Raw genomic sequence first — 15,678 nt, 5'->3', positions numbered from 1 at the left:
AAAAGTTTGGAAACCACTGCTCGAAAAAATAAGTGCATGGAGAAGGGGCTGGGAATGGAAAGGATGGAGGCCATGAAACTGCATTTTGAGGCTTAAGGGATTTGGAGGAAAAAAAAAAGTAGACTAAAAACTAAAAACATAGGGGTGCCTGAGTGGGTCAGTCAGTTAAATGTCTGCCTTTGGTTCTGGTCATGATCTCAGGGTCCCAGGATTGGGATCAAGCCCTAGGTCAGGCTCTCTGCTTAGCAGGGAGTCTGCTCCTCCCTCTCTCTCTCTGTGCTCTCTCTCTCTAATAAATAAATAAAATCTTAAAAAAAAAAAAAAACTATTTTAGGTAGGAAACAAGGAATTGATCAAAATGGAGGGAAATAAAAAAACAAAACATACATTGCCTTAAGCCTAATTATATAGAAATAGATAACTAATATATAAATGATTAATAACAAAGTATGAATAATGAATTAATATAGAAATTAATACAGAAATATGCAAATAAAAGTTATATGCCTTAAATGTAACATACAAACTAAAAAGTTAAAATATCACATTTATTTCATGTAATTTATTTCAACTCATGTTTTAAAAAGGAAAACAAAAAAAGGCTTTAAAAAGTTTCAATATGCTTCCATGAAAACAGCGCTTCTTTCCATAAAATGCTGTTTCCTTATTCCCTTTGCCAACACAACTAGCTGTTAGAGTACTTGATTTTTGGGTGGAACCAGCCAGTCTTTAATTTACCACAACCATATAACATATGTACAATCACTTTCACTTCTTTCAAAAATTCTTTGAAAAAAAAGAAAAACCCAGATGTTGAAAAGTCTTCAGTTCACTAAACCTATTGAAGCTTCCAAGAAGTCTCATAACTTTTAAAATCAAATTAAGTGAACACATCATTTTATCTGATGCACAGCATCTACTCTTTGATTCAGCTCATTTTCCTCAAAAACGTGAGCCTGTACAGTAATAATATTTGTAAAGGAGCCACAAATATGGCTAGAGTTCTAAAAATTTGGTCTACAAATATGTTCCCCCAAAGTGTGACAGCCTTGCTGTCATACATATCTCTACTTACTCATCTTGCCAATAGGATGATGGGGCCAGAGGGTTAAGAACTAATACAATGCTATTCAGTTTTTTTCTGCATTTACACCCAGGCAATTCGCATTAATGATGTGAAAGAACACTTAACAGACAACTCAAGTTTGCAAATTAGCAAGAGAGAAGAGAAAAATGACTCAGAACAACAAGCATACAGTATTACCAAATGCACTTTACACATTTATCCTGTTAAGTGTAGCTTAGTTTTGATGATTTACAATGCTAGTTCGTACTCAGTTTTGTAAGCATAATAAAGTCTCCGTAATCTCAGCCTTCCCCATAGCACCCTGCTATTAAATCTTTGTTGAGAAGTGTGATGAGACCCCTCTGGCTTCCAGCCCTCCCCACCCCCTGAGGGAATTGGCAAGAAATGATAGGGTTTGTGGATTAGTAAAATGAGAGGTTCTCTGTGCTTTTCCTTCTTTAAATATATATTTTGATAATCTGTCTTCTGCATCAGAGAGTCCCAACAGCATTAGACTGTTGATTTCTCTCCCTTCCCAGCCTCCAGGAAAAAGAGAGCAAGGCTGGGGCAGGACAGGTGGTTTCCATCTACTGCTACAATTGAAAAGTGGGGTTTAATATTTTTTTCTTTCCCCTTTCCCCTTATTCCATCAAGCAGGGATGATAAACTTACTTACACATGTTGGATTGCATATGAGAAGAAAATTGCACCATGAGACAAAAAAGAAAGAACTCCTCTTGATGAGTGCCACCTTGTCCCTACCTATCCTTAGGGGATATTTTGTTTCCTAGATCAAGAGGCTTGTCCAAAATAGTGCCCACATTCCAGAACACTTCTCAGTGATGAATCATGTGTATGATCCCTTAGATCTCTAGGTCCCCAGATGGATCAACTGGCTGTAAGTTCAGTCCCCAGGTTACTGACACTTACTCATGAACTGACCTGGGGCATACTTAATCCACCTGACGATTTTCAAATCTGGGTCGAGAATTGGTTGTCTTGCTCTGTATTTGAACTTCATCTTCTAAGGCTCAGTCTAGCCTGGGGTCACTTGGCAAGACTACAGCAGGATTTCAAGACTTTTAATACCGAGTGAATCAGTTTTCATCAAGGCAGACTCCCCAAGGGATGTGTCTCACCCTTGAGGATGAAAGTCACCAAAGGAACAAATCTCAAATTACCAAGAAACCCTCAGTTACAGGATGGAAAGAATCTGAAAGCAGGGTATCTACCAGTTCTCTGACAATTGAACTACCCTGGGTAACTCCCACGGGTGTCAAACCACAGAATATCTCAGTTTTCTGTTGTTTTACAAATCAACAAGTTTTCAGATTTCTTTCTCTCCTGATTCTACTCTACAGTTAACCCTTCAGAAGGTTATTCAGAATTCTCTCTTTCTTCATGTAAATTGTTTACCAAAAAGTATTCAGGCTATGGTGTAGCTGGGGAGGCTCACACATGTAAGAAAAGACTTCAAAATTAATAGAAGGGAAGCAACAAGGAGCAAGGAAAAAATGGAAGCAGAAAAGGACTGCAAACCAAAGAGAAAGGAAGCAGAGGACTATGAACAACAACAAAAAAAAAAAAAAAATGGGGGATCCATGGGTGGCTCAGCAGTTTGGTGCCTGCCTTCAGCCCAGGGCATGATCTTGGAGTCCCGGGCTCGAGTCCCATGTCGGGCTTCCTGCATGGATCCTGCCCCTCCTCTGCCTGTGTCTCTGCCTCTCTCTCTTTCTCTCTCTCTCTCATGAATAAATAAATAAAATCTTTAAAAAAAAAAAAAAGAAGAAGAGTTTTTAAGAAAGGACAGGAATCAGAGGGATTGAGCAAGTATGCAAATGGGATTGGAGGAAGTTAAAAGACAAAGAGAGTGAAAAAGAACAATGAGAGAAAGAATAAATTAAGAGGGGAAAATAAAACTAGAAATACCTTCTTGCTAAACTAACACTTTGTCCATCAGGGAAAAAAATAGAAGAAGAAGAAAAAGATGTAGCAGCAGCACCACGAAAAGAGTTAACTCAAGCAGCAGGAAACAAGAATTGGAAGAGTCGAACCTCCCAACCTACATTAAAATGATTTAATCAAAGAAGAAGGTAAAAGCATCATATTACTTTTTTTAATTAAAATACTTCCAAGGATCTTTAATCTTTTTCAGATTAGTCTGAAGGGTACCCTTAGCCAATTCAAGTTTCAACTTCCACACCTTCAACAAATGTGAATGATTGCTGACTTCGTTTCTCCCCCTTCTCTCTCTCTGATCCTCCACTTTTGCTTTTCTCCCATCAATCCTCCACCCTCCCAGAGAAATCATCCTGAAACAACAACAAACAGGACCAAGACTTACCAGATTTACCTTTCCTGAAATGTGTTTCATTGTCAAAAGTAAGCCTCCCCTTTCCTACCTTTGATTTGAATGGTGTGGTGTGTGAGCACAGGCTAGATTCCCTACTTTTAGAAAGCTTAAGATCAAAATAAACCAAATATTTTATTAGGGTGAGGGTTTTTGCATTTTTGAAGAAAAACAATATGCAGCCCATAAATAGCTTCACCGCACCATGTGCTAAAAATCCAGCATTTCCTGCACTGATAGTAAAGTTGTATAATATATAAAAGAATATATAGTGTATAATATAAAAAGTTATAAAGGAATAGTATCTTTTGCTTCTACTCTCTTCATAAAGCTGAACATAAGGATGACTATGTGGCAGAAACTCAATAAAAAGAGAACACTAAAGAGAATTCAAGGTTTGTTTAACAGCCCACTCTCACCTAAGGTAAGATTTCTTGCTGGCATAGCATACACTAGCCATGTCAGTCAAGTCACTATGTCTTTACTCTAACCATAGTGTTGATTCTACATGCATAAAGCTTCTTTTAAATCACCAGGCATTCCACTGAAAACAGAATCATACTAATTGTCTGCATTTAATGGGACTTTCCAAAAATTATGCATTCTAAGGGATAAAAAAATGCATTCAATGAAGTCAATTAAGTGTATATGAGCTAGAAAATGCAAATAAATCCACAAAGAATACAAATACACACCCAACAGAATGCTAAAATTAAAAAGACTGACAACTCAAATGTGAGCAAAGAATCACAACTGGAACTCTCAGACATTGCTGGTAGGAGTGTAAAATGGTGCAACCACTTTGAGAAAAGGCTCACAAGTTCTTCATACATTTAAACATATCCCACTGCCCTTCTCCCATGACTCAGCAATTCTATCCCTACTTATCAGATCAAGAAAAATAAATATATGTCTACAGAAAGACCAACAGAGGAAGGTTCACAACTTTATTCACGAAAACCAAAAACTAAAAATAACCAAAATGTCTACCAATGGAAGAATGGAGATAAATTATGATATATTCATATTACAGGATACTACTTAGCAATAAAAAACACATTATTCATATACAACATGGATGAATCTCACAGACATTATACTGAACAAAAGAAGCTGGACTCAAAAAAAACAGTACATATTGTGTGATTCCACTTATAAGAAGTTCTAAAACAAATGTGTGGTTAAACAACTTTACAAGCTAGTTACTTCTGAGGAGCATTATTGATCAGAAAGAGGTATGAGAAAAAAAAAAAAAAAGAAAGAGGTATGAGAGAAATTTCTAGGATGCAGGAAATCATCTTAAGAGGGATGTGTTTTGTGAAAATTCATCAAATTGTACACTTTTGATTTATAAATTTCACTGTATGGAGATATTACATTAAAATCACAGCATTAATAATTGTAAACAACTATGAAACTAGTTAGTTGGTCTGCTTATATGATATGAATAAGGAACCTTGAAATTGCTTAATGTGTATTCTAGACTCAAGCAAATAAGTAAACATATTGAGAGATGAAGCTAGGTTTCTCATTATTCAAGAATGTAGTAATGGAGAAATATGGAGAGGAAAATATGGAGAGGAAAAAGACTGGGATGAACTTGAAGTATTGGACTGCATTAGAAGCATCAATATGAACAACATGGTTCTTCTGCATATATTATATTAAATTTACAAATACACTTACTACTTCTATCTGCTGGAGGCTCTATAATCAATGATACCCACAGCAATGAGAACACTTAGCTCCCATATCTTGGTTTTTTCTAAATACCTTTCTTCTTAAAGGAATGAAGAGGGCTCCATGGAAAAAAGGCTGATTATGAGACTCAAACAAGAATATGTTGAGCCTGGGGCATTTGTCTGAAGCCGAAACTAAGGTAAGTTCTCAAATAATGATAAAGACGCATGGAATCAACACAAGATCCCATTTGAAGGATTCCCATTGGCTAAATCTCGGGCAATCCGAGCACCAAAACAATAACAGTAATGAATTATGAACACTGAATAAAATAAACTCCAGAAGCCTACTATGGTGATATGAATAAACGAATGAATGAATGAATAAGAAAGGAAATTGTGGTAGAAGACTAATAACTACAAAAATTATAGAGTTAAAATGGATGTTCTATGAGAACGAGGATATTTATATGGTGTCAAAGCATCTTCCCACAAATTATTTATTACTTACAAAGGGAAAATAGTAACTTTACACTGGAGGAAGTTGGTGGACACTACCCTAAAGAAGCATTTAGTATCAACATCATCAACATTAGAACAAATCAGCATCACATGTTCCAGACCTAACGCACTGAGAACATCATTTTGGTGGTGTTCCTGCCACAGAATGATGTAACTTGAATTTAATCACAAGGAAACAAATGCAAATACAGACAGGCATTCTTAAAGTAGGTGATAGATATTCTTCAAAAATGTTATGGTCAAGAAAACCAGAGAAAGACGGAGAGGTCATGCCAGGTGAAAGGAAACATAGAGACATGACAAATAAATCTTATGCATGATCCTGAATTCTACACAAGAAAAAAAGCTATAAAGGACATTATTGAAACAACTATTCAACTATGAATATTGATCATGGATTGTAATAGTGTTCTATAGCATTAAGATGTTAACTTTCCTGATTTCAAGAATTATGCTGTGGTCATGTCAGAGAATATTTGTTCTTAGGAAATATATAAGATATATTTAGAAGGGCATGAGTCACCAATCTTCTCTCAAATGATTAAGAAAAAAACTAGTGAAAGGAAAAGATAATGATAAAGTAAATGGGGAGAAATGTAAATAATCATTGAGTCAGTGAATCAGGGAAACAGTGCATGGACTTTCTATTATGTATTGTTTTAGTAATTTTTCATAAGTTTCGAACTGTAACAAAATAAAAGTTACCAAAAATCTTATAAACAACAAAAAATATATCTATGACCAATATCTATATATACAACATCAATGCTCAAACCAAGAGTAATGGGTTTTATGAAAGAAGGAAGATTCTCTGGCCTAACTTAGTTACCATAGCCCTTTCCTGAAGCCACAGTACACTTTTTTAGTATATGTGCTGCCAAAGTGAGCACACCACAGTACACTTTAATAAAGAAGCCTATTTAACTGGATTTAATCCAAAATCTCCACAAAAATCTGTTCAGAAAACCTGACTAGGGACACCTGTGTGGCTCAGTGGTTGAGCATCTGCCTTTGGCTCAGGTCATGATCCCAAGGTCCTGAGATCAAATCCCGCATGGGGCTTCCTGCAGGGGGTCTGCTTCTCCCTCTGCCTGTCTCTGCCTTTCTCTGTGTCTCTCTCATGAATAAATAAATAAAATCTTTAAAAAAAGAAAGAAAATCTGGCTTAAATGGAACACCTTTTAAAATCTTAAAAAAATATCAATATAAAAAATATATATCAATATTGTATGGAAAACAGTTGGAGAATCATTTGTTTAACTGAAGAAGGATTTGTGCTGGGAAACTAAGAGAGAGATAGAGACAGAAGAGAGAGTTATAAGCACAGACACACACAGCCAGAGAATGTCAGCTTCAAATAGCAAGGGAAAAAATAACATGAATCTAAAAAATATATATCTACCTAAAATGTCCCACTCAGGCTGACATTGTCCATTTTTGTAGGATATATTTCTAAAGAGGGTAGAAATTTGGCAAACTGAGTTTTAGTTTCCTTAAACCATTAAATTGAACACGTTGTCATGCTTCCTGTTATTTTAAATTTGATCCATCCTATGAACTGCATAGCAGAATAGTGTCCATTTCTTAGTGGGAATCCACTGTGGAACAGGCACTATACAAGGCTCAGAGAATATAATAACATATAAGACACAGTTCCTGCCACCCATGAGCTTGCAGTCTAAAGAGGGACAGAGGGGAAGTGAACACATGTAGTGGAAACTATGAGCTGTAACAGGCCGAGGACTTTATGGGAACACAAAAAGGCACCAAACTCAGGCAGAGAGGCATCAAGGCAAGTCCCCTTGAGGAAGTGATATTTACATCAAAATAAGTTAACACATGCTACCTTTCTTTGAAAAAATATTCAAAAGATTCTTTTTTTTTCAACTTTCTTTTAGCCATCATGTTAGATTCTAGACCCACATGTCATGACTATATTGGAAAAAAAGAAAGGAAGAGAAGAGAAAAATTTACCCAATAGCTATTAAAATCTAGGTACAATTCATTATGTAGGGACTATGACACTGAGTTTGCCACAAACTGCCATCGTAGAATTCTTTCTAAAGCATTTCCAGACTTACCTATGTGATCAAGTAAGGAAGTAAAACAATTGGAAAAGAGTGGGGGCGGGGGAGGGGGGGAGCACAAACTGAAAAAATCAGAAATAGAACAGTATGCGAAGACCAGAAGTGATAAGTATTGTTTACCTGTCAACTGACATTGATTAATCTTGTGTTCGGTGATATCGCTCAGTGACTCGAACACCTGGAGGCAGCTGTCACAGCTGTGCACAGCTTCGTCTTCCAGCTCCTCGCCGTCTTCCGGCCTCTTCTTACAGTCTATTGCCTCTCCATCTTCAGTCTTGTCTTCAAGTTTACAGTTGGGGTCTGAAAGAAAATCAAGACTGTGAGTATGCGGTTGAAAGACAGGTTCTTTTAAAGTAACATTTAATCTTCTTGCTACCAAAAACAGAAGCACCATTGTCCCAGAAGCTGCAAAAGGAGGGCTTAGGGGCAGATTTTATTCCAGAGGAAGCAAAAGTGAGTCTTCCCTAAAACGTATCACATCAGGATGACTGAAGTTTTTCTTTCCCTCCACCACGGGGGCCTCTTCTCATTGCTTCCTTCAAATAATTCATCCGTCCACCCTGGCCATTTCTCATAGCTTTAGGGGGGAGAGGGGTGCTTAAAAGGTAGAGATAAATCACTTCTAAAATTAAAGTCTCCATTGTAAATGAAAAAAACCACTGTGCTTAAGAATGAATTCCCTTTCTGCTAAATATATTGTTTCACGGGAAATTACTCAAATTAGCTAAAAGTCTAGAATAAGCTAAGCTAATTACCATAGGCACGAAATTGACCTTTACTTACAAACTGGTCAAAACATACAGTTACCCCATTATTTGTTAGACAGTGATAGCAAAATAAGCTCTACCACGCAGCAACACATTCTTACAAACACAGATTCAAGTGTAAATATATTGGCATGTCTCTTGTTTTTAGACAAGTAATCATCAAAAAAAGCAAAATATATGAAGGGTAATTATAAATTATAATCAAGTCAACAACTTAAATGGACATTACCAATGTCAGAAAGCTAAGTGGTGGGACAAGTAAAAATAGCTCTATTCTACCTCTAAGAATGATACATAAATAACGAGGGGAATAAGAATGTAAAACACAGGTAATATTTTTACTCAGATCTCTATAAATACTTCAAATACTTTTTGATTTGATGGGCTGTCCTTTGATTCATTTTAGAGAAGTACCCCCAAACATCCTAGTGCCACCCCTCCTCTTGACAGGAAAGCAAGCGTAGGGAAGGAAGGGAAAGAGAGGATATGCCTCTTTAGGGGAAATTGGGTAATATAATCTATGACATAATTTATGGGACATTAATTCCTAATGGCGAAAGTCCTCCGAAGTCAGAAATAAATTATATCTCAAAATATAGTCAATAAAATGGTTATAAAAGAGTTGTATCAAGATACCTAAGAAATATGTAATGCATTATCTGTAGTCAATTTTTTATTATGGCAGGATACAAATTTGAAATGTTAAATCAAGAATTCAGAGAATTCAAATTAGTCCAGATTTCTTAGAAAAGTCAGTAAGTGCCACCACACCACCATCCTGCTGTCTGCAAGTGCTCTCTGCTGCCCTGCATGTAACACGCATCTATGAACCCTACTTCTTACAAGTCACTATGGTCCTTTTTTTTGCTGGCAGTTATTCTAAAGCCATTCTTCGCATCTGTAATAAACTTAACTCTATCACCACCCCTCAAATGATTCACATATGCCAAAATCAACTTACATTTCAACATATATAAAAATCTCTTGGGCTCCTGAAAAAAGCAGAGTTCTCATCTCAAAGAACAAGTATTTTGTTTGTTTGTGTATTTGTTTTTAAAGAACATAGTGTTTAAGTGAATTGGTAATTTGGGTTGATTTGCCATCTGGAAAATTATTATCTCAATGCTCTACACAGTGCCCATTTCAATAGACTGGGGTTTTGACTGCTCATTCCTGGGGGAGTAATCACAGGATCTTTTTCGTGTGTCTTATACTTTGCTCAGCACAGCACCGTGTCCAGGTGAGTGCTTAGTAAATATTATTTAGTGATGATAAAAAGGGAGAGGGGTGAGGAGAAAAAAAAAAAGTACATAAAAGTCCTTTAACTGGTATTTTTCCTATAAACAGGAACAGATCGAGTACCACCAAATTAAAAAGTACCTACATACCTACATTTCCCAAAATCGACAGGATGACCCATCACCTTGGACTTTGGTGATTTCAAATATTTCATCTAAAGCTACAGACAACAACAAATAGGTGGTGGTTCAACTATCACCAACAAACGAAACCTAAGTGGTAAAATACTGCCAAATTAGAGAGAGAGTCAGGAAAATAAATAACTGTCCCAATTATGCCAAACTGGCCCTCACACCACTAAACACTTGTTGGCAGGCGGTACGCACACACTAAATATTCTCTATTGTTTAGCATGAGATTCCAGTTTCTCATAAAACTGATAGCACTGAGGGAACTGTGGGTGCTAGGTCTGAATTTTAATATGATTATTGAAATGCTATGCATCAAGTTTGCAGAACTGTTTGTTTTTAAATAAGAAGATACTCTGAATACTTTAAGTAGTACGCAGAGAAAATGATAAAAACTCACCTTCCTTATTATTCAAGAATATGGACACTTTACATGAATCCAATATTCAAAATATCAAACAAACAGGAATGCATGCATGATGCTTGAGCTCTTAAAAGCTAGAGCATGGCTCCAGTTCGTGCTCCTGACACTGTGGCTAGTTATTAAAATAAGGGTCATTTTAAGACTAATAAAAAATGTTTTTGCTTCCACTTCTGCATTTACAGATAGAACCCTTTAGGGACCGAAGTCAGTCAAGCTTATTCACTTCTGCTGCAACTTTAGGATGCATGCTCCAGCCAACTGGCGAATTCGTTTTTAGGTCACCACTTAAGAGGGACCCTCTGGGGGGGTGGGTGCTATTATAGCCTATGATGCCTTGGCATAATGAGTGCTAGAATCTCAGTCTCTCTCTCTCTCTCTCTCTTTCTGTGAGTAGATTTTTTTCCAACCTCCACTTTCATGAAGAATTATTTCTTGCCCATTCAAAAGATGTTTATTTGTGTTAGGGGGCTCCATTCCTAAAATTAGTTGATGTAAGGAAGATTCTGGAAAGCTTACATTGTCAACCATTTCTTTCCCACAGGTGGCTACACTTCAATAATTGCACATGGCCTTAGTTATGTAGTTTTTATAAAGTCCTTTGAGATCCAATCATAAAAAATAATTGTATTACTCTGCGAGCCATTCAAATCTCTGACTTCGACCTAAGGGGTTATAAATACAAGGTCCATGCCTGTAAGTACTGCCCCTGCTCCCAACACCACCTCAAGGAGGACAATTGTTCTTTCAACTCAATTGTTGTGCTCCAAACTCCCCCAAAGGGCAGTATTTTTAAATATCCACAGACCCCCTGCGCGACAACTGCAAACCCCATTAGAGCTACAGACAACGTTCCCTGTCCTTTGACCTAAAGGAAGCCACTCGGACATGTGACCTCCATCCCTAATGATCTCACCTGCACCACCTACTTTCTGGCTCATCCTTTCAAAAGGCTGCTATGAAACCCTAGAGTTACAGAGTTCTAACCTGGTTAAAAGACTTAATTTTGGAACAAAGACACAATTATTATCACAAAAAAATAAATGGCAGCTCTCTGTTTCCAATTTTGTTAATTTTACTTATAAATGGAAATTTAAAAGAAGTATGTTTTTCCCCTTATTACGTTCTCTGGCAGGTGGTGCTTTCCTTCTCATCCTCCCCTTCATAAGGGTTGTTATTGCTATAACTTGGGTTTAATAAAATTTCAACTTTGGGGAAAATGAAAAATTGCACTGGCTTAAAAGTGTTGGAGGCAATAAACCCATGGACTTCAATTAATTTCAAGTGTGGGATCAGTTTAAGGCCAACCAGCAGAAATTCTATTCTGTCCATGTAAAAATGAGGTTTCACCACATTTACTTTTTATAACCTATATAAAAGTCAAGTAAAAGTAATGAATATCTAAAAGCCATCTCAGTGGACTGGCAAAGACTATCTGTATTCTTGAAACTCATCTTACATATTTCTCTCTGTGCAACACGGATCCCATGCCTGATCAAAGCTAAAATGTCAAACCACTGAGAAAACAGCCCAATTTCCAACCCATTTCACTGCCTAGAAGTGGACCTCCTTCCAAGCCACTTTTGCATGGAAAAGCACTGGCAAAAGAAAGAAAAACTAAGAGATCATGTGGTTATAATTATTACCAGGCAAGGAATATTTCTGCAGCTCAGTGGTAAAGTAAAACTCTGTCGCTCCCTGCTCCCAATAGTGTCCATCGCAAAACAACTGCCTCATTAAATCTCCGCAGTAAGATTAATATGCCGTAGCTGCACTACATTTATAACTTGGTACTCTATAAAAAGCACATTTGATGGTAAGAGCCAGAGCCTAGATACAAAGTATTACTATAAAAACTTCTGGCAGCCAATATAGGGTGCAGGCCCTCTGTCCCTCTTGCAGGAGATCTAAAGGAGGCTTTTCCTGGTTAATTCCAAGCACAAAGCTCTACCTTACAAACCCTAGTCAACTTTTATAAGAGTGGCAGAAACACAAGATTCTGAAGATGATGTAAATATGAATGCAAGAAGATTACTTAACAACTAAGATTGGCAAGAGATGAATGAACCCAAAATACTCCACTTATACACACATGCAAACTTAAAACATGACCATTTCCTAACAGTCTGTTCTCTGGTCATAGCCAGCTTTTCACCAAATTAAACAACCAGGGCATGAATTACTCAATCTTAAATCAACCCACACAGTGCCAGTAAGTTCAAGAAATCCCAAACTAAAAAGTGAATGCTGCCTAAAAAACAAAACAAAACAAACAATTCTTGGCTTCATTGTGATGACTGTGACCTCCTGGATCTTAATCACCTAAAACTAAAAAAAAAAGGGGTAAATGTTCAGGAAAAAGTGGGCTCAACACTACACTACTAGTGGGCTAGTAAAAATATAATGGTTTTATTACTTGAGAAAGCTGCCTCCGTTTTCTTCCAAGGATTTTGTCTAAAAATACAAAGGGCATTATAACTCAGTGTCTTATTCTCAGAAACTCCATGATGAATAAATAAACAAATAACTTCTACAAATGCAGCCCACATTCAAATCCCCCAAATCACTACAAATGATGAACCCCACATTGACAGTCATCTTGTGCCAAATAATCATTAGCCGTCTAAGGTTTTTAAAGTTCACATCTGTATGTACAGCTAGCTCTAGGGTTTACTGGCATAGTTAGAAGTCCCATGCCTAAAGAGAAAAATCAAACGTTATCTGTTTAAAGCAAACTATGTCCAAAATCACTCCTCCCGCACAAGTGGGTTCAAACTGCATTCACTAATATATCTTGATACTTTCTGAGAACAGAGGAAAAGTTACCTTCAGGCTACAAAGAGTTAAACACAGAGCAAGCAAGCCTTCCTAGTTTTCAAAAACCAAAGGGCGGGATCATTATTTTGTGCTTTCTGGGCTCTAGCTATGCATTCTAACTTGAAATCCCATAAGATGAAAACAGATTTAGGGAAAATAAATCGCACACTGTTATAAAATGGCAAGCAAGCTCTAATGAAGGAATGTAGCATTACCAGACTGCACAGCCGTCTGGCCCACACCCGCCTGCTGGTCTGCTCCCTCATTTGTTTCTACTGTCAAGAAAAGGTAAACAAACAAAACAAAACAAAAACAAAAGCAACCAGTGCGGTGGTGGCCAAAGCTATACATCCCAAACCCAGTTCTCAGCTTGCTGGGACAGTGCCGGCCATCAGCAGCAACTGTCTGGCACCAACAGGTCTGAAGAGCTCAGGCGGTCAAGGATAAAAATGTGCTTTTTTACTTTTTCTGCAATGTTTATTTGTAACCACTCTATGCTCTGAAAGTTATTAAATTGCTTTACAGAAAAAAGAAAAAAAAAAAAAGCCCCTTCCATGTGCTTGTTCTTTCCTTTGTCCATAAAATCTTCTCAGACAGAATGATCTCTGTATTAAACAAAATCATGGGGGATCCCTGGGTGGCGCAGCGGTTTGGCGCCTGCCTTTGGCCCAGGGCGCGATCCTGGAGACCCGGGATCGAATCCCACGTCGGGCTCCCGGTGCATGGAGCCTGCTTCTCTCTCTGCCTCTCTTTCTTTCTCTCTCTCTCTCTCTGTGACTATCATAAATAAATAAAAAATTAAAAAAAAAATAAAAATAAAAAATAAACAAAATCATGCTGTTGAATTTAGAATTTCCGCAGTGTTGCTTGATTGTTCTACAGGTCTATTGCAGTCCTTGCAGACCAAAGAGAAATATCACAGATGCACTATTATCAAGGAGAACATGCCAAAGGTGAATTTATTACCACTCTTCTACCTACAATGGAATTCCTTGCAGGAAGATGCTAAGTGGGAGGAAATTCGCCTTGGGAGAGGTTAAAAACAACAACTACCACACATACACACACAGAGAACCATACACAGACTCTTTGGAACCAAATAAAAAGTTTCTCCCCTTCTGATCAGATTCCTACCCCAATTTCCTTCCCCCATTATCCTTAATAAGAAAATTAGAAAAAAGCAGTGTGAGCACTCCAACTTTCATATAGAGTATTCATCAATGCATTCCTGCCTTAAATTCTTTAACTTTCAAATTGAATTACAGGGCCTGCCTGGTCACACCTTCAGCAAACAAATGTTTACTGAGTGCCTATACTAGTAATAGGCATCTGGTTAAGGGCCTGGAGATGCAAAGCCTAAGACCTGGTCCTTGTCCCAAGGAGCCTACAGGTTGCTGCAGAGCTTCCCAACAGGCAGGTCAAAAGTGGGTCTAGTCAAGTGTTGGAGGATATTTCATTCAGCCGTCAAAGCGACCACTTACAGCTGGGGATAATGGGAAACTGGGGGCCTGTTGCCTTCCCATTTGCCCACTTATGTCATCAAAACTTAGCGTTTTTCTGCATAGGCCATTACATGAGAGGGCTGGCAAACTCCAGTGGGGATGGGGGCAGATGAGCAAATCGATGAGGGCAGAAGGCCCCGGTGAGTCCTTAGATGAAGAAGCCCACACACCAGGGGCATTTAAATCACATAAAGCAGAGCAGGATAATTCTATCTAAAGAAGAGCAGCTTGGTCTAGGTTTGAAAGGATGGGAGCCCCAAGGACAAGTAGAAAATGGGTCTCCAAATAGAGGAAACATACGTAAAGGCATACAGATGCATAAAACCACGTGATGCCTTCTAGGAAGTGCAAGTTTTTCTATGCTATTCCAATGGGGGGCGAGGGGGACAGATAGAGTGGGGAAAAAAGGGAGCCTTGGCAGAGAGGAGGTTGGAAAAGAAGCTAGACTGCCAAGCAACTATTGTGAGCTAAACGTTCACAGGCCAACTTCAGCACGACGGGAGGCCCTCCAGTCAGGACCGAAGGTGAGTGACTGATCTCCATTCCCTTTTAGAAAGATGCCCCACTGGAAATGGAGAGGGTAGGGTAGGGTTCCAGACCTGCAAGCAGGGGCTATGACAAGAGGTCAGCCAGAAAGGAGGGAATCAGGTGCCAACAGTCAATGGCAGAAAAAAGGGTCAGGGAGCCACTGCAGGAACGGGACTTAGCCCTGAGTGTTGGTAGAAGAAAGTGCAGAGCCATCTAATGACTGCCAGCCACTAGCTGCAGGAGAACCATTCCTAGAGATGAATGTGTGTGCGGTCTTGGTTTGTTTTTTGTTTTTTTTTTTGTTTTTTTTTAAGATTTTATTTATTTATTCATGAGAGACACAGAGAGAGGCAGAGACAGGAAAGGCAGGCTCCATGCAAGGAGCCCAACATGGGTCTCGATCCTGGGACTCCAGGATCACACCCTGAGCAAAGGCAGATGCTCAACCACTGAGCCACCCAGGTGCCCCATCTGTCTTGGTTTTAAAACAGGTGTATTAATGGAGGCTAATG

The 15,678-nt window shown here is 38.2% G+C and overlaps 1 protein-coding gene across 4 annotated transcripts in view; it reads right to left on the bottom strand.

The window, feature by feature from the left end:
* The window catches only part of ZNF521 (zinc finger protein 521), a 275,420-nt gene that overhangs the window by 238,663 nt on the left and 21,079 nt on the right, over positions 1-15,678 (bottom strand). For 3 of the 4 annotated variants that reach the window (XM_025429278.3, XM_025429274.3, XM_025429276.3), the window contains one exon: positions 7,825-8,004. Coding sequence is in view for 3 of the 4 variants with exons in the window: in XM_025429274.3 (XP_025285059.1) it covers positions 7,825-8,004 (180 nt within the window). In the remaining variant the exon portion in view is untranslated. The remainder of the gene's footprint in view (positions 1-7,824; positions 8,005-15,678) is intronic. The other variant, XM_025429277.3, reaches the window with a different exon arrangement.

The sequence above is a fragment of the Canis lupus genome, chromosome 7 (assembly GCF_003254725.2).
Source record: "Canis lupus dingo isolate Sandy chromosome 7, ASM325472v2, whole genome shotgun sequence".
Classification (NCBI taxonomy): domain Eukaryota; kingdom Metazoa; phylum Chordata; class Mammalia; order Carnivora; family Canidae; genus Canis; species Canis lupus.
The sequence above is the reverse complement of the archived record's forward strand: the minus strand, read 5'-3'. Positions and strand labels throughout refer to the sequence as shown.